We start from the raw sequence: 24,425 nt of genomic DNA, 5'->3' as shown, positions 1-24,425 counted from the left end.
AGACAGCTCACAATGTAGTAGAAAATTCCTTTTGCATTTTAACTAATTTACAAGTATCTTCAATGTATGTTCATTTGTGATTCACATTCATGAATTCTTATATTTACAGCAGCCATTTCCAAAAAAGTTTCCTTTCTCTGAATTTGTGCCAAAAGTTTACAGCCAAATTAAAGAATTTATTTACGCCTGTCTGAAATTTTCAGAAGATCTTCATCTAAGGTATAGTATGATATAGTGGAAATGTAAGATATACTGAGATTGAGACTATATTCATAAGTATTCTGAAACACTTCTGATATTGCTTTCAGCTTTGATTTAGAAAGTCTTAATATTAGTCCTTCATAGCATAGCACTGCTATATTTATATAGTCATGGTGAAAGGGAAGATTGGAAACTTCTGATTAACTTGTTTTTGCTTATATTACTTAGTTTATTCTCTACTATTTACAGATTTGCACTTTAACACTGTCTTAGTGGGAATTCAGAAAAGAGTAGTAAAATGTATTAGTTTTGACTTTCCACTTGATGAAATTTTAAGGCCAATAGTAGTGAAGCAGGTAATAACCCCCCCTTCCCTTTTTTCAAATATTCTCTGGACTTTTTATGGGTATCCATAATTCCTTTAATTTATGTTTGTTTAACTAACATTTTTAAGCCTATTTATATATCAGATATATCCTGCTTTTTGGGAATACAGAAATAAAAGATGTAGTTTTTTGTCCTTAGATATTTTCAGTATCTCCTGAGGATAACAGACATGAAAATAGACATGTAAAATATACCTGGGTGAGTGCTGTAATATGTGTAATGTACTTTTAAAACACCTGGAAGGACACTTAATTCATCTTAAGGAATTTGAGTGAGAATAGTCATGATGATTGGCTTTCTAAAGAAATCTTTTCTCAGGAATGATACCACCATTCATTCAAATCAGGAACCTGAGAATTATTTTCAACTCGTATTGTCAAATAATAACTCCTTTCCTTTTTAAAAAGAATTTTTATTTTTTAATTACAGTTGACATACAATATTATATTAGTTTCAGGTGTATAGCTCAGTAATTAGACATTGATATAATTTATGAAGTGATCACCCCGATCAATCTATGGTCCATCTGACAATATACATATTTATTACGATATTATTGACTATATTCCCTATGATGTACTTTATATCCCCATGACTATTCTGTAACTACCAATTTGTACTTCTTAATCCCTTCACCATTTTTATCTCTCCTAACCCCATCTCCCATGTGGCAACTGTCAAAATGTTCTCAGTATCTATGAGTCTGTTTCTGATAACTCTTATTCTTAAAAACAAAATTTCAGGCATTGGTATAAATTTCTGTAAATACTTCACAAATATGTTATTACATCTGTAAAACTCAAAATAGTACTCATCCATGGGGTACTAGGAAGCATACTTCAGTTTTACAGAGGAGGGTTAAGTAACTTCATCCAGATCACACAGGGAGTAAGCGTTCAAGCCAGATTCAAATCTGATTGTATCAGCATCAATAAAACAATCACTGCCATGTTTAGAATTCTTACTCTTTGGTACTCTTTGTATTAGTATTTTACATGCATTACTCAAGTACTTGTCATAATATTTCTCTGGGATAATCACTTAATTATTCATATTTAACAAATTGTAAATGAGTTTCTTTAAATCTAATTGGTGATAAATTATATGGATTATTTTTTTGCCAGCTCATTTTTTACCTTTTAAGTTTACAGTGTGGCTGCTTTAATTCACATGGTAGTCCTATTGACCTGGACCAGTGGTCGGCAAACTCATTAGTCAACAGAGCCAAATATCAACAGTACAATGATTGAAATTTCTTTTGAGAGCCAAATTTTTTAAACTTAAACTTCTTCTAATGCCACTTCTTCAAAATAGACTTGTCCAGGCCGTGGTATTTTGTGGAACAGCCACACTCAAGGGGCCAAAGAGCTGCATGTGGCTCGCGAGCCACAGTTTGCCAACCACTGACCTGGATAATTAAATAGTCTCCTAATTGTTCTTCTATCTCTAATTTTACTTTCCCAACCATCTATCTTTTCTTTTTTCCTGATTCTATTCTGTATGTCTCCTAGAGTCATTTTTCTAAAATCAAATCTCATTTAACTTTTCTTCCTCTCACCTTTTCAGGGATTCCTCATGGCCTCTAGGATAAAGTTTAGTCTGAAATATTTATCTATCTGTCTCTCCCCTCACCCCTTTACCTGGTCCACTTTATACCATTTCCAGATTTATATTCAAGGGTAATTTCCCTGTCACCTCATGCTTCAGTCATACCGACCTATCTGCTGTTTTCTGATCATAACATACTCTTTTATAACTCTCTGACTTTGCTCATGACGCTTTCTCTATTTCAAATCATTGTTCTCTGTTAGTGCTCTTGACTAGCTTCTAACTGTCCATCAAGATGCAATTTAAACACCATGTACCGATTGAAGCCTTTTGGACCACTTTTATTCCTAATGGAGCTGATCTAATGACTTCTTTGTGCTACTTCTGTACCCTATGAATATTCATCTCACATTGTATTGCTTTACTTGTAGTATGTGTTTCTGTGTATGTGTTAGACTGTAGGTTCCTTTGTTTATTTATTTACCAGAGTCCTGGTGCATTAAATTCATGCACTAGGGTGGTGGGGTACCTCAGCCTGGCCTGTGCCCCCTTGCAGTCCGGGAGCCCTCAGGGGATGTTTGACTGACTGCTTAGGCCTGCTCCCCGGAGCCTAAGCAGCCAGTTGGACATCCTTAGCGCTGCTGCTGAGATGGGAGAGACTCCTGCCACCGCTGCTACGCTCGCCAGCCATGAGCTCAGCTTCTGGCTGAGTGGCGCTCCCCCTGTGGGAGTGCACTGACCACCCGGGGGGTAGCTCCTGCATTGAGTGTCTGCCCCCTCGTGGTCAGTGCACATCATAGTGACTGGTTGTTCCGCTGTTTGGTCGATTTTCGTATTAGCCTTTTATTATATAGGATTGGTTTATTCACCATACATTCTAAGAAATCTATTATTTGTCAGATGGTGCACAGTAGAAAGAACATTAAGAAGATGAAAATATAGTCCCTGTTGCGAGGAGCACCTAATGTAATTGAGGAACTGAATAGTTGGTGATAAGTACTATATGGAGATATATAAGAACAACAGAGTAACCAACTCTGAGACAAATTGGGGATGTTAGTAAAGGCCTCTTGAAGGATAGAAACATTTCATGTTTTGTTCACAATATTTCCTGCACCCAGTTTAATAAATTTAAAAAAAAGATTAAATAGAATGTATAGTATGATTAAATAAAATGTATAGTATTTTTAGGAACTCTGAAAATAAGCATAATTGGAAAATAATTTGAGTGACATGTTTGATAGCCATTCTTACTAAGTAAAATGTGAAACATGGGTTTTGTACTATTGATATGTTTTCTCTGCAATGAGATTGATTTTATAGAAATGTTCTCTTAGAATGAGATTATCTTTGGAAGTTTTAGATATGTTACTGAATATAAATTATTACAAGGACATTGCATAGTGACTATCCTCTTTTGGAGGAATGGTAATATGGTAAAGGGTAATGTGAGTAAATTGTTCAGAAGTCTTTTTCTTACTTGAATATGTTAAGTATTTTCCTGAAAATTCCCTTTGATGTGTTTAACATTGACAATTTAAAATATACATTTAAATTGGGAGGAGTTTCTGCCTTTTATTATTTGGTTGCCATTTACCTTATTTTCTAGACTACATTTACCTTATAACCTGTAGTGACAGAGATTACTTTGACAAGTATAGCTGTCGTGGGGGGAGGTTATAATAGGGGATGTGAGACACAGTATATATAAAACTATTCTCTTAAACACAAGGCTTTCAAAACAAGAAAAACTTCTGTATTGAGATTTTTTATGAAGCTTTAAGGATAATTATTCTCAAGTCAAGTTTTCAGTTTTTTTGCTACAAGAATTTTCACTTTCACATTAGCTAAAAAATGCTGAATTATAAAAATTGAAAAAATATACAATTATGAATTCTGAGGATATATAACTCTTTTTGAAAGAAAGTTCTTTTAAAACAGCAAATAAATGGCATTTCTATAGTTAAATAATGTTCTATCATTTGTACTTAACTTAAAAAAGTAGAATATACACAAATATATGTATATATACACATTTCTTTTTTAAGTTATTAAAATTCAATCTCTGTAAAGAATTTGGGAGATAGAGAATAGAACAAAGAATAAAAATTGAAAAGACCCAAAACTACCACATAGTGATAACCACTCTTTATATATGGGAATTTTTTTCTCGTAGTCTTTTTTCCATTTGAACACACACACACACATGCACATGCACACATGCACACACACATGCACACACACACAGCCCTTTTCTTTTTTTAGAGCAAGTTACTATGAGATACTTCCACTTCTGTCTATAATATTGAAAACTGGAAAGAGTATTGCTTTCCAACAGTGAAAAAAAGCAAACAAAAACAAAACCAACTACAAAATGAAAACTTTCTGGAACCCATCAGGAAGCTAAAGTGGCAGGAAGACCAAATACCCTGAAATCCAAAATGAGGCTGGCCCCGCCAGGGGAGAGTGATAGGATGCACAGACTCCGTGGCAGAGCCGGGAGAAAGGCATAGCTATCACATGGGTGAGAAAGTAGAAATTAATTTCATTTTAATGACTCACTAATGGCTGGAGCTAGCATGTTAGTTAGGATAGAACTCCTAGTTGTGTGTCCCAGATCCAGGAGGAGTTTATACTCACACTAGAGGCCCAGTGCACGAAATTCGTGCATGGAGGGGGGGAGGTGTCCCTCAGCCCAGCCTGCACCCTCTCCAATCTGGGACCCCTCAAGGGATGTCCGACTGCCCGTTTAGGCCCGATCCCACCAGGATCGGGCCTAAACGGGCAGTTGGACATCCCTTTCACAATCCAGGACTGCTGGCTCCCAACTGCTCGCCTGCCTGCTTTCCTGATTGCCCCTAAATCGCTTCTGCCTGCCAGCCTGATCACCCCTTAACCACTCCCATGCCAGCCTGATTGATGTCTAACTGCTCCCCTGCCAGCCTGTTTGCCCCCAACTTCCCTCCTCTGCCAGCCTGGTCACTCCTAACTGCCATCCCCTGCAGGGTTGATTGCCGCCAACTGCCCTCCCTTGCAGGCCTGGTGCCTCCCAACTGCCCTCCCCTGCTGGCCATCTTGTGGTGGCCATCTTGTGTCCACATGGGGGCAGGATCTTTGACCACATGGGGGCAGCCATATTGTGTGTTGGAGTGATGGTCAATCTGCATATTACGCTTTTATTAGATAGGAGGATAGAGGCCTGGTGCACAGGTGGGGGCCAGCTGGTTTGCCCTGAAGGATGTCCTGGATCAGGGTGGGGTTCCCTTGGGGCATTGGCCTGGGCGAGGGGCCTGTGGTGGTTTGCAGGCCAGCCACTCCCCTGGCGACCCAAGCAGAGGCCCTGGTATCTGGAATTTATTTACCTTCTACAATTGAAACTTTGTAGCCTGGAGCGGAGCCAAGCCTCCTGCTGGATCCGTGGCTGCCACTTGGATTTGTTTACCTTCTATAATTGAAACTTTGTATCCTTGAGTGGAGGCCTGGGCCCGCCAGTGTGTGTGGAAAGCTTGGCTTCTTCTGTTGCTGGGGAAACCCAATGGTAGCCATCTTGGCTGGGGTTAATTTGCATACTCGCCCTGATTGGCTGGTGGGCATGGCTTGGCTGGTGGGTGTGGCTTATGTAGCAGAGTGATGGTTAATTTGCATATTACCCTTTTATTAGAGAGGATGTTATTTGCAGTGGACTTTCCCTGCATGCTCACAAGAAAGATTGGAGCTGGCTATGAGAGCAGAGAGAATCATCCATGATCTTACAGGCACAGAGAAGGGGACCAGCCACTGCTGTGAAAAAGGCATTGAGTCCCACTCCCCTGCTTTGGGCACTTCACTCATACTGATCAAAAACGTTATAGCACTGGTAAGATTGGGGCAGGGAAGCATCTGTCTCTCTGCCACGCACATTACTACAGGGAGGCTTGAAGTAAAAAGAAAGCTATTTCACCCCTGGGAGAATGGCAGAAGACAAGATCTTATACCAAATGCCGTTAGTCGTCTACCAGTGGGAGAGAGCACAAAACTGTACTATATTAACCACGGAGACAAAGCCAAGTTTGGCTGCCACTGCAAGGAAGGGCAGGGATGTTGAGCGAGCTCCACCAGGCACAGAGGACCTACCTAAGACTGAGCCTGGCCAGGACAGCAGAAAAATTCCTTTGATCTTTACTAATAGCATACAAGAACTATAGAACAAATGGCAGTAATCTGCCATTGGTGATGGTCAAGAATGGAGAGGGGGAGGGAGGGTGGAAAAAGAGAGAAAGAGAGAGAGAGAGAGGGAGAGAGAGAGAGAGAGAGAGAGAGAGAGAGAGAGAGAGATTTTGTATGATAGGCATACAGGTATAGTCGAAAGCTGTGGATAATGCAGAAACTTTATGAAAAACCTTCTGGGATCCCAGCACCCACAATAGGCACATGCTAGTATTAGAAAAATTTGAAATCTGCAAGGCACTGAGGGTAACCATAGCAACAACCAAACCCAAACCGAATTCAACTCCTGCATATACTAATGGCCCAATGGAAGGAGAGAGGAGGTCATTTTCAAGTATAAATACTGTTACCTCAGCCTCTACTGTTTTATTTATGATATTCAACCTTCAATAAAAAATGTGAGACATGCAAAAAAGCAATGAACAACTTATTGTCAAGGGACAATGAAATCAAGAGAATCAGACTCAGAGGTGACCCAAATTAGAGAAGTATCAGTTAGGGACTTTAAAATACCACATGCATGAACAGACAGGGACTTTTAGCAGACAGATGGAAATTATTGGAAAAAGTTAAATTGAAATGTTTGACATAAGAAACAGTTTTAGAGATGAAAAATTCCTTTGAGGGACTCATCAGTAGGTTTGACATAGCTGAGAAAAGAATTCAGTGAATTTGAAAATAGGTAAATAGAAGTTACCCAAACTGACACACACCAGAAAAAAAAAATAATGAAAGAAATAAAAAAATCCAATATCTGTAGGCCAATTCCTGACAGTGTAATTGAGAGTCTCAGAAGGAGAGGATAAAACTGGGAAGAAGAAATGTTTTATAAGATAATGGCTGAGAGTATTCTAAAAGTAATAAAAGACATCAAACTAGAGATAGTCTCCTATCTATTTAAACAAGAAAATAATAACACAAAACAAAGAAAAATACTTAAACACATCATATGCAAATTCATGAAAATGAAAGGTAAAGGGCATTCAGGGGAAAAAAGTGATTACATGCAGGTTTAATGATAGGAATTGTATCAGACTATAGATGAGAGGTTATAGATTTCAGAACCACTTCAAGATCCACAGTCAGATCAAGGTCCATGGTCGCACCTCCATGTACATGAGGGGTGTGTGGTCTGGCAGGTCTTTGGGCAGGTAGGAGTACTCCTGGCCTGTAGTTGAGTGGACCTGGGGCCGAGTTACAAGGGCTGTTTTAGTTTTTTCAATCAGAACAAGATTGGAGGGCTTGCTTCTGGGTCATGAATGGGCATGTCTTCTGTGCAGTCATGGACAGGCAGGATTGGTAGCTAGTGGGTGCTGGAGTTGGGTCATGGACCACAGCTGAGACAGGTTGGCAGGCAAATGGCACTGTTGGAAAGGTCAAACAGGCTCTAGCTGAATTCACAGTGAATTGTTTGTTCCTGTGTGTGTACTTGGGACTATTATGGGTAACAACTATGCCACCTGAGCATGGGCTTGTTTTCTCAAAATAACCCTCTTTGGTTTTGGGTTCCACCAGGTTCCAATCTTTTATCTAGATCCCAGAATTCCACAAAGCACCTTTGTCCATGTATGACTGCCAAATTATTTTTGCTAATGGGATATGAGCGTGAGATCTCCTGTTCTGCTGTCTTGCTGATGTCACTCATCTATTTTTTATTACCCTTGAAGAAAACTACTTATTTAGTAACAATGTCTAGTAAAAGTAAATATGTGCCAGGAATAGGACAAAAGACATGAGAGAAAAATTGGATATGTTATAAGATGTTCAAAATAGGTGAAACTAATCCTATATCATAAAAGGCTAATATGCATATCGACTAAATGGCGGAATGACCGGTCACTATGACACACACTGACCACCAGGGGGCAGACGCTCAATGCAGGATCTGCCCCCTGGTGGTCAGTGTGCTCCCACAGAGGGAACACCACTCAGCCAGAAGCCGGTCTCATAGCTGGTGAGTGCAGCGGCAGTGGCGGGAGCATCTCCTGCCTCCTCAGCAGAGCTAAGGAGTATGGCTGCCAGCTTAGGCCTGCTCCCGGCGGCGGGGAGTGGGCCTATACTGTCTGTTGGACATCCCCAGCTTCTGGACTGCGAGAGGGCACAGGCTGAGCTAAGGGACCCCCCCCTCAAGTGCATTAATTTTGTGCACCGGGCCTCTAGTAACTAATAAGCCAGTGATGCAGATAAAATAGAATCATTGAAAAAACAAATAAAAGTAGTCAACAAAAAAGCTAAGTAGGAATACAGAACAGATGAAACACACAACTAGCACCAAACAACTAGCACAATGGTAAATTTAAATCGAACTGTAAGTGTTCCATATGCATGTGATTAGAATGTGTATTTACAGTTATTGAGTGTAGTATTTTCTAAATAACAGATTAAATTTGTTAATACTATTGTAAATATTTTCTGTTTTTCCTGTTTTTGGTCTACTTTTTCTGTCAATCACTGAGGAGTGTTAAAAGTATCCTATTATTTTAGATGTGTATCTTTCTCCTTTTTATTTTATTTTCCATCACCACTTATTCCCTCTATGCTCTCTTCCACCTCTACCCTCCACACTTTTGCTTCAGATATATTGAATATGCTTTTCAGTCCAGACACAGTTAATACTGTTGTATCTTGTATTCATCCTTTTAAGTTTATGAAATGTCCCTCATTATCTGTGTTAAAAATTAGAATAGTTTTAATGTCTATTTTGCCCACTATTAATTTAGCTGTAATTTCTTTTCTATGGTATGCATTTGTATCTCCTATTACTTAGCAATCTTTACTTTTAACATATTTTCAAATACTTTCAACATTAAGGAAAAGTGTTGTTTTTTTAAAATATATTTTTATTGATTTCAGAGAGGAAGGAAGCAGGAGAGAGAGATAGAAACATCAATGATTAGAATCATTGATCGGCTGCCTCCTGCATGCCCCTGATGGGATTGAGCCACAACCTGGGCATGTGCCCTGACTGGGAATTGAACCGTGACCTCCTGGTCCATAGGTCAACACTCAACCACTGAGCCACGCTGGCTGGGCAAGGAAAAGTTTTGAGAGTGTTATGATGAACTGATGAGTACTTCTTACCTAAATTTACTAATATTTGACATTTTTCCATATTTAGTTTATTAATTCTTCCCTCCTCTTCCTCATTATTTCTCTCTCTCTCTCTTTTCTTCAATGTGCATATATATGAGTGTGAATATCCTATCTAATAAAGAGGGAATATGCTAATTGACCATCATGCCCTCACAAGATGGTGATGCCCACAGCCACAAGATGGCAGTGCCCAGTCCCCTCAGCCCTGTCTCATCCAGCAGGAGTCCCCCAGTCCCCTCAGGCCTGCCTCATCCAGTCTCAGTCCCCCGTCCCCTCATCCCTGCCTCATCCAGCTGTAGTCCCTCAGTCCCCTCAGCCCACTTCATTTAGCCTCAGTCCCCCAGTCCCCTCACCCCCCCCTCATCCAACCGGAGTCCCCCATTCCCCTTAGCCCCACCTCACCCAGTCCCTGCAGCATCCAGCCTCATCCAGCCTCAGTCCCCCAGTTCCCTCAGCCCCGCCTCATCCAGCCAGAGTCCCTCAGTCCCCTTATCCCCACAGGGGAAGATAGTTGGAAGCGATCCGGCCAGCAGGGGATGGCAGTTGGAGGTGATTAGGCCGGCAGAGGAGGGCAGTTGGGACAATCATGCCAGCGGGGAGCAGTTAGGCATCAATCAGGCTAGCAGGGGAGCAGTTAGGGGGTTATCAGGCTGGCAGGCAGAGTCGTTAGGGACAATCATGCAGGCAGGCAGGTGAGTAGTTAGGAGCCAGCAGTCCCGGATTGTGAGAAGGATGTCCCCCGAGGGGTCCCAGATTTGGAGAGGGTGCAGGCTGGGCTGAGGGACATTCCCTCCCTCCCCTGGTGTACGAATTTCATTCACCAGGCATCTAGTAGTATTATAAACCCTTATGGTTTGTGTTAATTTTGATTAATTGGTTAAGATTTCTGTCTTCTCTGTATAGTTATCATTCTTCCTTTTGTCATAAGTAATGTTTGTGTTGAAATACTTTGAGACTGTATATTTATTCTGTTATCATATGTCCCCCACCTCTCTCCTCCTTATGATATCATTAATGATTCTTGCCTGAATCAATTTTTTTCTTTAATAATTACTAATTTATGATTTTTAAATATTTTATATATGTACTAGCATTCTTTTTTTAAAAAATAAATCTTTATTGTTCAGATTATTACAGGTGTTCCTCTCCCCCCCCCCGCCCCATAGCTCCCCTCCACCTGATTCCCCACCTCACCCCATGCCCTTGCCCCCCGCCACTGTCTTCATCCATAGGTGTAAGATTTTTGTCCAATCTCTTCCTGCACCCCTCAAACCCCCTTCCCCCTGATAATTGTCCGTCCCCTCCCTTTCTATGTCCCTGATTCTATTATATTCACCAGTCCATTCTGTTCTTCAGATTTTTTATTTACTTGATTTTTAGATTCACTTGTTGTTAGGTATGTATTTGATGTCTTTTTGTTGTTCATAATTTTTACCTTTACCTTTTTCTTCTTCTTCCTCTTCTTAACCCTTTGCACTCGCTTGCTTTTTTCTCGAGCTGCTACCAATGCTAACTGTGTCGAGTCACACTCAACATCCGAGTGCAAAAGGTTAAAGAATACCCGTCAGCATTTCATGTAATCCTGATTTGGTGGTGATGAACTCTTTTAGCTTTTTCTTGTCTGTGAAGCTCTTTGTCTGACCTTCAATTCTGAATGATAACTTTGCTGGGTAGAGTAATCTTGGTTGTAGGTTCTTGCTGTTCATCACTTTGAATATTTCTTGCCACTCCCGTCTGGCCTGCATAGTTTCTGTTGAGAAACCAGCTGACAGTCGTATGGGTACTCCCTTGTAGGTAACTAACTGTTTTTCTCTTGCTGCTTTCAAGATTCTCTCTTTGTCTTTTGCCCTTGGCATTTTAATTATGATGTGTCTTGGTGTGGTCCTCTTTGGATTCCTCTTGTTTGGGGTTCTGTGCGCTTCCTGTACTTGTAAGTCTATTTCTTTCACCAGGTGGGGGAAGTTTTCTGTCATTATTTCTTCAAATAGGTTTTCAGTATCTTGCTCTCTCTCTTCTTCTGGCACCCCAAAAATTCGGATGTTGGTATGCTTAAAGCCGTCCCAGAGGCTCCTTACGCTATCCTTACACTTTTGGATTCTTCTTTCTTTCCGCCTCTCTGGTTGGGTGTTTTTTGCTTCCTCATATTCCAGATCTTTGGTTTGACTCTTCGGGTACGGTGATCTACAGTTGAGTTTCTGTATATTCTTTATTTCAGACAGTGTATGCATAATTTCTGACTAGTCCTTTTCCATTTTTTTGGTATTCTCATTAAGGTCCTTGAAGGTCTCTTCAAATTTCTCAGTGGTTTTTAGAAGAATCTTGAGTAACCTTATAAATGTGGTTCTGAACACTGCGTCGTCCAGTAGTTTACTTTCCTCCATCTCTTCTATTCGTGACATACTTCGGTGTTTCCACATTTTGGCTGCCTCCCTGTGTTGATGGAGTGGCTTTGTGTGGTCAGTGACCTATAGGGGCCGGTAGCTCAGCTTCCCCAATCACCCTAGGTGGTCGCTCTTGGTACACCCCTTTGTGGGCTGAGTGGAAAGTCTTGGTGTAGTTAAAAGCCTTGATTGCTGTTGGTACACTGGGAGGAATTGACCTCCAGGCCAATTGGCTGTGAGGACCTGCTGTGTCTATAATGGAAGCGCTGCTGCGCTGGAGACACGCTTGTGGTACAGGGCTTGTTTGAGTGGGGCTTTGGTGCTCACTGAGTCCGCCTCCCGAATGTGTCACTTATGGATGTGAGGAGTTGAAATCTAGTAGTCAGTGACCACTAGGTGCATTGGCTTCTGGATCTCCAATGGGGTGCAGGTCAGCTGCTGTCTGAGGCTACCCTGCAGCTGCTGTCCTCTCCTCCCTGCTTGGAGCTTGGACGCCTTGGAGCTGTCTGTACCGGGTTGCAAGTTTACTAGTTTAAACTGCAATAGAGAAGGCCATTCATATGCAAAAGCCGCTGCTAGGAGCTTGGGTGTGTTTGTAGATTGTGCGGGGCAGAGTCTCAGGGCGTCACTAGGCTAGGGCGTGGCAAACAGCCATGGCTGGCAGTGAGCCGCCTCCAACTGCGTCCCCACTGTCTCGCACCCCGGTGCAGCCAAAAATTCTACCTCCATGCAGCTCTGCTAGTAAGCCACCCTCACTCCGACCCAATGGCAGACAGCCCAGTCTCTCCCCAGAAACTGGATTTCTGAGAGATTGGGGGCTTGTCTCTCTTCGGATTGAAGAAAGCAATGCCCGCCTCCAGCTGGGCTCTGCCGCCAGCTTGTATCGCGCGCACACTCCCCTGTACCTCAGTTTTTCAGCGTTTGTGTCCTGATTGCGCCCGTCTCTTTCAGTCTAGTTGTAGAGGTTCCATTCAGCCAGCTTTCCTGTGGTTCTGGGTGATAGACGTTCTTTCTTTTAGTTGTAGTTTTGGAAATTGTTGTGGACAGCAGCAGCCCAGATGTTTATCTACGCCGCCATCTTGGATCTCCTGAACTAGCATTCTTTATTAAGGAGCCCTTCTCCCTTTGCTGTCTGTCAATCTATCTATCTATAACCGTCATCCATCAGTCATCTATCTATCATTAGATCAGACTCATGGTTTCTTACTTCATTTAGTTGGTTAATTTTTTACTGTCTTTTTTCATTTTGATGCTCAAATTGTTGTGTGTGTGTGTGTGTGTGTGTGTATCTAGTGTGAGCCACTTCATGCTGGCTTCTGTGCCTTGTTGATGCATTCCCATTATGTTTGGGATATTTCCTCTCTTATCCACGATGTCACTAATTTCTCAAAGGAGTCCAGTTCCTTTTAGTGCTGATTGTATCTTGAAAATAAGATCTGGGCATGTGTCTGTATGTTTAAAACATGTCATTTTCAAGCAACAATAGTTGGATATTGGTTTTTAATTCAATCTGCCTAATTGGAATGTTTATGCTATTACCTTAATGCATTTAGTGATATGCTAGGATTTAAGCCTGCTGTCTTACTTTTGTTTTCTATTTGTCCCATTAATTAAATTTAAAAAAAAATTTATTTCAGAGAGGAAGTGAGAGAGAGAGAGAGAGAGAGAGGAGAGAGAGATAGAAACATCAATGATGAGAGAGAATCATTGATCAGTTGCCTCCTGTATGCCCTCCACTAGGGATGGAGTCGGCAACCTAAGCATGTGCCCTGACCTGGAATCAAACAGTGACCTCCTGATTCATAGGTTGATGTTCAACCATGGAGCCACACCAGCCAGGGCCCATTAATTTTTTACCACCTTTTCCTAATTTACTTCCTTCTTCTTGGTTAAGTGTTTTTGGTATTATGATTTATTTTCCCCACTGGCTTATTTTAGTATAACATTTTGTTTTATTTATTTATTGTTTATTAGTGTGGTTTCTTGGGATTACAGTGTACATCCTTAACTTACTACAATTTACCTCAAATAATATATCACTTCACATATAACAATCTCACAACAGTATAATGTAATGTATTTTCTTCTTCTTTTGTTATTGTTGGCATATACTTCACTTATATACCTGTTTTTAAACCTAAAATGTGCTTTGAACATTTAATATCATTTTAAAATTCAAAAAAAAAGGTAGTTCTTTATACTGACCCACATATTTTCCATTGTTAGGCCTTCCAATTCTTTCCTGCAGATTTAGATTACCTTTGATATTATTTTCCTTCAGTGTGAAGAATTTATTTTAGCATTTCTTTTAGTGTATACCTTCTGTTATTACATATTTCTTAGCTTTTGTTTGTCTAAATTTTTTCACTTTTGTTTTTAAAAACGTATTTTTTCAAGCTCTAGAGTACTAGGTTGACGGTCCCCCTTTCCCTACACTTTAAAGATGTCATTCCACTGTCTACTTTCATTGCTTCTAAAAAGAAACAAGTTGTCACTCTTATTGTTGTTTCTTTCTCTGAATTACTGTCTTTTTTCTCTGGTTGCCTTTAAAATTTTCTCTTTATCTTTGCAATTTACAGTTTGTGATGTTCCTATGTGTTGTTTTATTTGCATGAATTCTGTTTGGGGTGTGCTGAATTTCTTAGTTCTGCAGGTTGAAATCTTTTAACAGGATTGGAGATGATTTTTCTAATACGTCCTTAAGTATGTCTCCTTTCCATATTCTTCTTCTGTGATTCCTAGCTGCTTGATAAACCATTCAAATTTCATCATAACTTGAGTGAACTGAATGTGAGTCTCATTTTAATTAGTTTCAATTACTTCTGTTTCTAAATGGCATTGCAGAAAACTTTTTCTTCCTAAGACCAACTCTAAAATCCCAAAGCTTCTATCCAGGGCCTTATCTGTGATCTTAACAGGATTTGAGCTGGGCTGGGTTTCAGCTTTAGTTAGTTTTTGCTCTCCTTTGGATTGGTTTCAGTATAGGCCTGGAACCTAAATCCCTTGCAAAATTTGCAAGATTTCTCTTTGATTTCTAGCACTGCCTCCACCATATCTTATGTAACTGAGTTTTTATAGGAAAGAATTGTTGGGTCAGTGTGTTTATTTTTGTTTGGGGGCTTTTCCAAGATTCCAATCTGTAATATTAGTCCACACTGTTAAAGGTTGGGCTGATTTCTCTCCATCCCACCAAAGCCTGTCAGCCTATGACTCTTACTCCCTCCTCTATCTGTACCCAGATTAGGTTTTGGCCCGAGATATGAAAGTGGCGGGTAGTCTTTGCTCACCTTTCAAGGGCTTGTTCCAGTTTGCAGTTTAGTTCATTTACACTTTGTTGACATTTAAGGAAAATATAGCTTTTTGCTTGGACCTAGGTTTCTTGTTGATAGTCTTTCTTGATCTTCTACATCATCTAAAAGTCGAACTTCTGCTAGTTCTTGTTAAAGCATAATAGAGATGTAATAAGCACAGGATACCATGACAGTGATTAATATCATGGTCACCAGATTATTTTGGGCACCTGATTATAGCAGCCTGTATGTATTCATAGCTCATATTAAATCAATATGTTGTAATTATGACTTTAATATGTGTAGGCTGAACCACAAGACCATTTTGTTCATCATTGTGACCTGAATATTCTAACACAATGCCTAGTACCTTATATTTGTGGAATGAAGTATTTCAATTCAGTAATCATTTTTGGAAAGGGTGGCAGTGGGCCAGAAAGTATTGGTCAATTAAATATATCCTTATATGGACCCTGTAAAAATATTTTTGTGTATCTCTTTTCCTAACTGATTATGGCTTTTCATTTTCTAGTCTTATTTGTTTCTAATATTTTTCTCTTTTCAACATAGCATAACAATGTAGCTTGCCTATTATGTATTTAGAATTTTAAGATTTTTATTTCAACTGTAAGAAGCCTCTGATTTCCTTCTGCAGAAAGAGAAATCAATGAGATACAATTTGTGACCATTGTCCACAAGCAATTAATTATTGACAAAATAATGTTCATACATCTTTACTTACAGTTAGTTCTTGATGTGTATAAACAAGTATTATTACAGTAGTAACCTTGTTATTGAAGAACTGTTTGTCTCAAAAGGATATCTTTTCCAGAAAGCATTCCTGGGTAATGTTTTCAGGGGTTCATGAAGGATGTATAGGTTTCAGATTTAGTCTGTTGGTTGCAAGACTGTTTTCTTTTAAAATTTGCATATAAAAATAGCTTTGGAATAATTTTCTTTGTTTAGTTTTCTTTACTGAATACAAAATGTCTTTATTTATTGCCCTTGAAATAGTAAGTGGGATTTTAAAACACGTATGTAGAATTAAACTACTGGCTTGAAACACTTATTTTGGAACCAGAGCAAAATAGAGGTGATAATACAGGAGGAGAGCTATCCTCTTTATCAGCTAATTGTGTAAGAAGTCTACTGAGAGATCAGGTTGGAAAATTATAAATATTAATCTGTGAAGGAACTTGCAAGTATAGGAGAAATACTTGTAGTTTTAGGCTGAGGAATCATCCCGGGGAACTATTTATTCTGAGAGAGAGTACAGCATAGTGTTTAAAGGCTGTGGCCTTTAGAGCTAGACTGCCTGTGTGAAATCTACCCACCCCCCCTTTTTTTTCTCTGTACTCACTGTGTGACCTTGAGCAAGTTACTTAATTCCTCTGTGCCTTCATTTTCTCATCTGTAGAGATAATAATAAAACTACTTCATGTTTATTATGAAGATTAAGTAAATTTTAAATCATTATAGTACTTAGAATAATTTCTGGCACACAATAAATGTTATTTGCTGCTGCCATTATTTATTTATTATTATTACTATTATTATAAGCACCACCTATTTGTTTGCAATATAATTCTGCTACCTGGTATGACTAACTATTGACACTTCTTTTTCAGCACAACTGAAATTGATGACATGATTAGAAAATCTACAAACCTGTTGCTGACCAGGACTCTGAGCAACTCTCTGCAGAATGTCATTAAAAGGAAGAATATTGGACTAACTGAGGTAAAGCTGCTCTTAATGGAGGCAGCCAAGGCAATATGTCAACAGATGTCCTAAGCTGTGGGGTTTCTTTCTTCCTTTTTTTTTTTTTAATTTATCACAACTTTCCATATGGTTCATCGTGCTCTTCCAGGTGGACCCCTAATGGTGAAAGTGCAAAATAACTGTCTTGTGTTTTTCTTTGGTCATCCTGGAGAAGTCCATTATTAGCTTTTGAAAGTCACTTTTTTCTCTCTCTCATTGTTTTCACTAGCTTAATTGATTTTCCTTTCTGAAGATGTTGGGTTAATTTTGTATTATTTGCCACTAATTATATAAACAAAATTGTTGGTTGGAGAATATAGTTAATATTAGGATCCTATCCAAATGAGTGGCCGTCCAAATACAACATATGAGATCCTATTTTGCCTGCAGAAATTATTGATGCCACAGATATTGGTACTCATAGTCCTTGGTTAGTATTAGACTTAGCTTTAATTTGTGAAATACCTCATGTATATGAATGGTATTTTACTCTCTATCAGCATGTAAGTGCGGATTTGGGTGGGGAAATGTGAGAGAAAGGCGTTCATCACACTTCTGTGGAAGCTTATGCAGTTTTACAAAGAGAGGAGGGATATTGTACATATGTTGGGGACAGGATCTTGGCAAAATGAAGATTTGGAGCTTTGGCATGAAGTCCTAAAATTTAGAAAGATGTGAAGTTTCCTTTCTCTTGGACCCAGGATTGCATGCGAGCCTCAACCTGCCATTTTATGGAATTTATAGTGCCAAAGTGAGTACTTGGAGGAATTTTTGTTTTCACAGGGAAAGAAAAAGGCTGTTGACGTAGTGGTAGTGTAGTTAGAAAGGCAGTTGCTCTAAAAAAAATTTGACATTTTCATATATGTACTGTCAGGGATTATACTGAAAGTTAGTAAATGGTTAATGATATTGATCCACAGGTAAAGACAGCTGGAAGCCAGGTGAACATCTACTTCTGTAGATGTGCTAAGATACAAAAATATTATAATGTGAGATATAGGCAGTGATGGAATTCTACTTATAACAAACTTTTTATTTTATTTTACAATTGAATGATGCATATGACATTATTTAGGATAGTTTTTTTCATTTTGCAGAGCTTCCTTTTTATTGTTGGGTATAGAAATAATTAAATATTGCCTTTGAGTGTCTGATAATAGGCTAACCTCATAATCAGGCATACTATAGAATAGGAAATTTGGAGTGAATTTTAGAAAGTCCTGCTTTTGTTAGATTTGCTGTTCTCCTTTTCTGAATCTCAAGTAGGACAAGAAGTTTGTTATTTATTTTGTGAACTATCTCTACATTATAACTTGATATGATTCTTCTTATGCCATTTGATTTAGCAGTCTCTTAAAAACTAATTTTAAACAAGAAATGTAGCAGGAACATGGTGTGATAGAAACAGCTTTGGCCTCAGAAGACTCTTGAGTTTAGTTGTGGCTGTGAGATTGATTTACTGTGACAACTTAAGAGAAAGACCTAAATTTTTACTTCTTTGGTTTTCTTGATTCTATTGTCAAGGACACTGTTGATATCAGATAATGATAGGAAGAAGCAGTATGAGCTTATCAAAGAAGTAAATGAAAATTCTTGGCACTATCTAAATGAATGCTAAAAGTTATTCCTAAGTCATTATATTTCTTTAGTCAAATATCCTTTTTTTTAAAAAAAATAATATATTTTTATTGATTTCAGAGTGGGGAAAGAGATAGCAACATCAATTATGAGAGAGAATCATTGATCGGCTGCCTCCTGCATGCCCCTAACTGGGAATCAAGCCCGCTACCCAGGCATGTGCCCTGACCAGGAATCGTACTGTGACCTCCTGGTTCATAGGTTGACACTCAACCACAGAGCCACACCAGCTGGGCTAGGCAAATATACTTTCATTTTCAGTATCTTTGCATATGAATGAAGGAATGAATATCCACAGGCATTTATTTTGCATGTTATGGTGGTGTGTACATGTATAGACACACACCTGGTGATTTTTTTCATCACCAACCAATAAATCCTGGAATAGCTATATTACCTTTGGAAAGAGAAGATGTTATGTCTTGCTTTGTTGTTAACTAAAGTGAATTCACACCTGGAATTGTCATTATAATAAGCAACATTTGTGGAATAATTTGTATTGTTCAAAGTCTATTCACAAATACCATCTCATTTAGCACAATAACATCTGAAGCAGTCTGGGTATGTGTTATTTCCCTTTTTATAGAAGACTAGAGGCCCGGTGCACAAAATTTGTGCACAGGTAGGGTCCCTAGGCCTGGCTGGTGATCAGGGCCGATCTATGGGGTAACCGGTGGGGCGATCGAGGCCCCCCGCTCATACTCACCTTGGTCTGGTGCTGCCTGCTCAACTGTTCCACCATCCCACCGTGGTCCTGCTCTTATTGGGGCCCATCGAGGTTGGCAGTCCCTTCACTGCTGCCCTTTGCCAGTGGTGTCACCAATGCCCACCATGTTCTATGCCGCCCCCTGGTGGTCAGTGCACATCTAACTCCCAATCGGGCAAACTCCTGCCCTTGGGGACAATTTGCATATTAACCTTTTATTATATAGGATATATCAGTAAAGTTCAAGGAGATTGCCTAAAACAGGGGTTCTCAACCTTTCTAATGCCGCGACCCTTTAATACAGTTCCTCATGTTGTGGTGACACCCAACCATAAAATTATTTTCGTTGCTACTTCATAATTGTAATTTTGCTATTGTTAATGAATCGTAACGTAAATATCTGTGTTTTCCGATGGTCTTAGGCGACCCTGGTAGCGGTTCTCAACCTGTGGGTCGCGACATTAGAAAGGTTGAGAACCACAGGCCTAAGGTCATATGGCTAGCAAAATGATAAAAATGAGGCTTAAGTCCAGGTTATTTTTCTCCTAAATGTATTAACTTTTACTATATGTACTATCCTTCAAAGTGACTTAATTATTTCATCATAACATGATAGAGATTTTTACATGAGGTCCATAGTAATGTGGAAATATTTCTTATTAGAGATGTTTTTGTGACAGGTGGAGCTTAGCTTCCTATCCCTTGTGTGTAAACTGTGTTTAATTACTTCCTAAAAATAGACTATGGAAGGAGGGAACAAGTTACTTTACAGTAAAGAAACATGGCAAAATACCTCACTCAGGTGATCAAGGTTACCATCATCAGTGATAAATTGTGTTGTTATGATGTGATGAGAAGGCACTTCACCTCTGTGGTCTTTCTTCTAAAAACTCAGTCTAACCAAGAGAAAAACATTAAACAAGCCAAAATTGAAGGACATTCTAGCATTCTTCAAAACTGTTAGAGTTATTAAAAACAAAGAAAGTCTGAGAAATTGTCAGACCAGAGGAGCTAAGGAGACATTTCAACTAAATGTAATGTGGGCACTTAGATGGAATCCTGAAAAAGGTAAAGAACATTAGGGGAAAATAGACAAAATTGGAATAAAGTGTCTTGTTCAGTTAATAGTAAAGTACAAATGTTGGTTTCTTTAGTTGTGGCAAATGTAGCATAGTAAATGTAAGATGTTAACAATAGGGGTAACTGGGTGTGGAGTATTTGGGAATTCTTTGCAACTATTTTGTAAATATAAAACTATTGTAAAATGAAGTGTTTATTTAAATTAAAGAGTGAGCGAGAGATTGAAGATAGCAAGTATAAGACAACTTTTTGAGGGAATTTTTTACATAGATAAGCAAAGAAATAAGGTGGTAGCAAGTAGGGGAAGTGGGTTAAGCAAAGTGTGTGTTTTTTTAATAGTAGTAATACCATGTAATTTCTGATGAGAATGCACAATAGAAAGCAAAAGTTGATGTAGGAGAAAGGGGGAACTCTCTGGAGTAATGTGAGTAGGAAAGAGTTTAGAATCTAGTGCAATGAAAGGGATTGGCTTTAGGTGGTGTAAACTTTACCTCTGGTAACATATGAGCATCAAATAATGTGGATGCAGATGGTGGTGGTTGGGGACCTATTTTGGTGGTAGGCTCTAAAAACTTCTAAAACTTTCCTGCAATGGCTACAGGGCCCTGCATAATTTATTCCCGCCTCCCTCCCCCGGCATCTGTGTCCCTCTCCGTTAGGTTTGCTCTGCCCCATCACCCTGGCCTCCCTTTACTTTACCTGAAAATAAGTGTTGGGGTTGAAGGAGAGAGAAGAAATCTCTGGGTGTATGGAAAAGAGAATTGATTTGCTCTTGATTTTGTGATTATTTTGTAGCATTAATTGCCCACTTTGGCTAGTGGATATGAATTAAAGTGAGACTGGCCAGCATGGTTATACACTTTCTTAAGCTATAGTTAACTGGAGATATAATTAGTAAGTCCATATCAATAATAGCCTTCAGGAATTTGGTGTATATTATGCTCAATACTTTGTTATTTATATTAGTATATATATTTAATTATAATGTATTTATTACTTCTTTGGTCTCACATTGATGTTATTACTTTAATTTTAAGATGATAAAAGATAATAACTTTGCCTAAGTCTAGACAACCAGTAAGTAGTTTAGAAATAAGGTTTGAGGTAAGTTTTGAAATATATTTTCTTTTCAAAATAAGATTTGAACCCTAGCCTGTTTGGCTCCGTGGACTGAAAGGTCCCAGGTTCGATTCTGGTCAAAGGGCACATGCCCAGGTTGCAGGCTCAATCCCCCGTAGGAGATATGCAGGAGACAGCAGATCGGTGATTCTCTCTTATGATTGGTGTTTCTATCTCTCTCTCCCTTCCTCTCTGAAATCAATAAAAATATATTAAAAATAAATAAATAAGATTTGAAATGAGTTTGAAAATAATACTTTTTCTGGACTTTTGCTCTTTCATGATGCTAATTTAAAACCATAATATTATAGAGAGAAAGTAAATAACTACTAGTTTATGAAGTGCAGAATATCATAGAATTAGTTAAGTTTGGAAGAAAGTTTTAAGATGAATCAAAGGACACCCTACTTATTTGTGGAGAATATATTGATAGAAAGGTTTAAGGTAAAAATTGGATTGAAAAGAACTTATTCATTATAGATAATAGACTTATTTCATCTTCACTTTAAGTCTCTATTCAAATATTTCCTTAAGGAGGCCTTCCTTGACCACCCTCAAAAAAGGTCAGACCTGCCACCACCATGTAACTTCTTATTCTCACTTCTGTTCCCAGGGCCTGACATTATACTATGAGTTTATGTATATATATGTCTACTGTAATGCCCATGAGGTCAGGGACTTTGTTTTGTGTATAATTTTGTATGTTCCTTGGCACATAGGAGCTCTTAGTTGATGAAAGAGAGAAGAAAAGCAAAAGAAAATGGGTAGGTAGGTTCTTAGAGTAAAATTAGAGAAATTCAGAGTTTCTATTAGTGATTATTTCATATTATTTATATTTTCATGATTAAAATAGTGCCCCAGGAGACGTGAATAAATGGCTAGTGCTTTGCATTTACCCTTTGTTTTTAATATAATTTAGAATGCTCACGTGGCTCTAGCCTTTGTTATTTATCTCCCACACACCATTTGTCTCCAACCCCTGTGGTTAAACAGCATTGATATTGCTAATATTATGTTAAAATATTTTATACTGAAATTTTGTCAAATATAAGCTTTGTACTAGACCACTGAATTTGGAACCAGTAGTTCCAAGTATTTTAGGTATTTTCCTTGGAGATGTTATAAAATCAGCAGTTAACATTCCTTTTTGTACTCTTGCAGGGGTGAAATGGAGATAAAAATTCCTTGAAGTCTTAGGGATCATGTTTTTGTGTGAGAATCAAGGCGGCTATTTAGTTCTTTATCTTCTTGCAAATATAACAGTTGAGAAGCACGGGGTGGTGTGGGGAGCAGTGTGACTTCTATTTACTGGCTATGAGTTCATCCTTTTGGAGAGAATTTCCCAATTCTCTGCTTTGGGAAATAAGATAATATCAATTCTAATATTGGTAGATGTAAACACCCCAGAAGTAGTTTATAATTGGGGATAGAAAGTTGTTCTTGGAATTTAGTGCTTAGTTTTGAACTATTGAAGATGATGAAGTCATTTTCTTTTCTGGAGTTTGTCAAGAATATGACCATCTATCTGTCATCGTGGTTCAGGCTGCCCTGGGGTGTTTCATCAGAGTTGGAGAAGTGACTCCCACAGTCTACTCTGTGCCCTTGCTCACTTGATTCTCTGTGATACTGGGAGAGACAGAAAATTGTTCTACTTCTTAATGATTTTAACCAAAGCGACTTTGGTCATTTAATTGTAAGAGGTGGTTGTTTCCAATATAGTGTTTTATTTTTTTGGACAATTCTCATAGAACTTTATGTAAGACATAACTAATATCTAATTTGTTGTTAGTTCCACATCCTTGGAACAATGTTAAGGACAGTTTAGATTGCTGCAGTGATATATTTTTGTAATAGAGTGGGAAATAGGGGTTAAAAATACCAAAGGAGCTCAAACTCTGATGGAAGTTGATATCTGAAATTGCTTCGTTTCATCCTTACGTTAAAAATTACCCCAAAGCATCTGGCTTCACATTCGTAATATAAATAAATGCCCTTGTAAGGATTTTGGTTAGCTGTCATTCAGGAGAAGAGACACTTAGACCTCATTAACAGACAATATTCCCTTTGAAAATGACATGGTATCTACTGTAATCCTAGAGTGTTTTAATAGTCTATTCTATGCTTAGCAATGAAACATTTCAGAAGTGACTGACAGCCAATTGATGTAATTCATGGTGATCTTTTGTGTTGACAGATCTTTAAAAAGTCTTGGGAAATTACTACTGTACCCAGTGAAGCCGCCTCCTTTTTTTTTTTTTTTAACTGACAATATCCTGCAAAACAGGACAATTTTCTCTTTGACTGCCACTGTTTTTTATTTCGATAACATGACACGATTTCTCCTTATTATTAGGATTATTTTTGATAGGTAGAATGTGTTCTTGATAGGTAATGCTGACTTTAAAATAGAAATTCTTCAGTTCTCCAAATTAACTCGTACTTTTCTGACTTCCACATCAAGACAACCTTGACAATAGTCACTTTCCCACTCAAGAAAAAGAATGATTAATTTAGACTATTAAAATCTTTAAAAATTATTTTAGTCCTCCTCAGAGGGAAAAACATGATGAAAGGAAAAGGATGACAAATTGCTTATTTGGGTGTATGTTTTTTCTAGAGCACTCCAAAGCTAAAAAGGCTGATGTTTGGGGTAATTTTATAGGAGATCATATCTGTGTCTAAAACTCGAAGTCTCCAAATTCAAGCCATGGAATGAGTGGAACGGGCCCAATGATGAATATGAACTTGTCTGATGAGTTGTGGGGAATAATATAGAGATCTAGTTCCAATGTTGCCCTAAGTTTTCATCTTTGTTGTAGCTGCATCTATGAGTCTTTGCTCTTCGTCATTACGTTAAAAAGTAGCTGTTTTTCTCAGATCTTCCAGCTTATCCTTAGGGGAGTGGAAGGTATCTTTTTTCTCAGTTCAATCTATTACTAAAGCATTGTCATTATGAGTTGACATTGATTTCTTTTGAGAAAAAACTATGTGCTGTGTGCTGTTGAGGAGGTAAGG

At 38.6% G+C, this 24,425-nt stretch overlaps 1 protein-coding gene across 3 annotated transcripts in view; it reads left to right on the top strand.

The window, feature by feature from the left end:
* Positions 1 to 24,425, top strand: part of EXOC6B (exocyst complex component 6B) — a 506,048-nt gene that overhangs the window by 263,089 nt on the left and 218,534 nt on the right. For 2 of the 3 annotated variants that reach the window (XM_008147458.3, XM_054728546.1), the window contains 2 exons: positions 110 to 219; positions 16,735 to 16,846. In XM_008147458.3, coding sequence (XP_008145680.2) covers positions 110 to 219; positions 16,735 to 16,846 — 222 coding nt within the window. The remainder of the gene's footprint in view (positions 1 to 109; positions 220 to 16,734; positions 16,847 to 24,425) is intronic. The other variant, XM_054728545.1, reaches the window with a different exon arrangement.

Source organism: Eptesicus fuscus, chromosome 16 (assembly GCF_027574615.1).
Source record: "Eptesicus fuscus isolate TK198812 chromosome 16, DD_ASM_mEF_20220401, whole genome shotgun sequence".
NCBI lineage: Eukaryota > Metazoa > Chordata > Mammalia > Chiroptera > Vespertilionidae > Eptesicus > Eptesicus fuscus.
The sequence above is the reverse complement of the archived record's forward strand: the minus strand, read 5'-3'. Positions and strand labels throughout refer to the sequence as shown.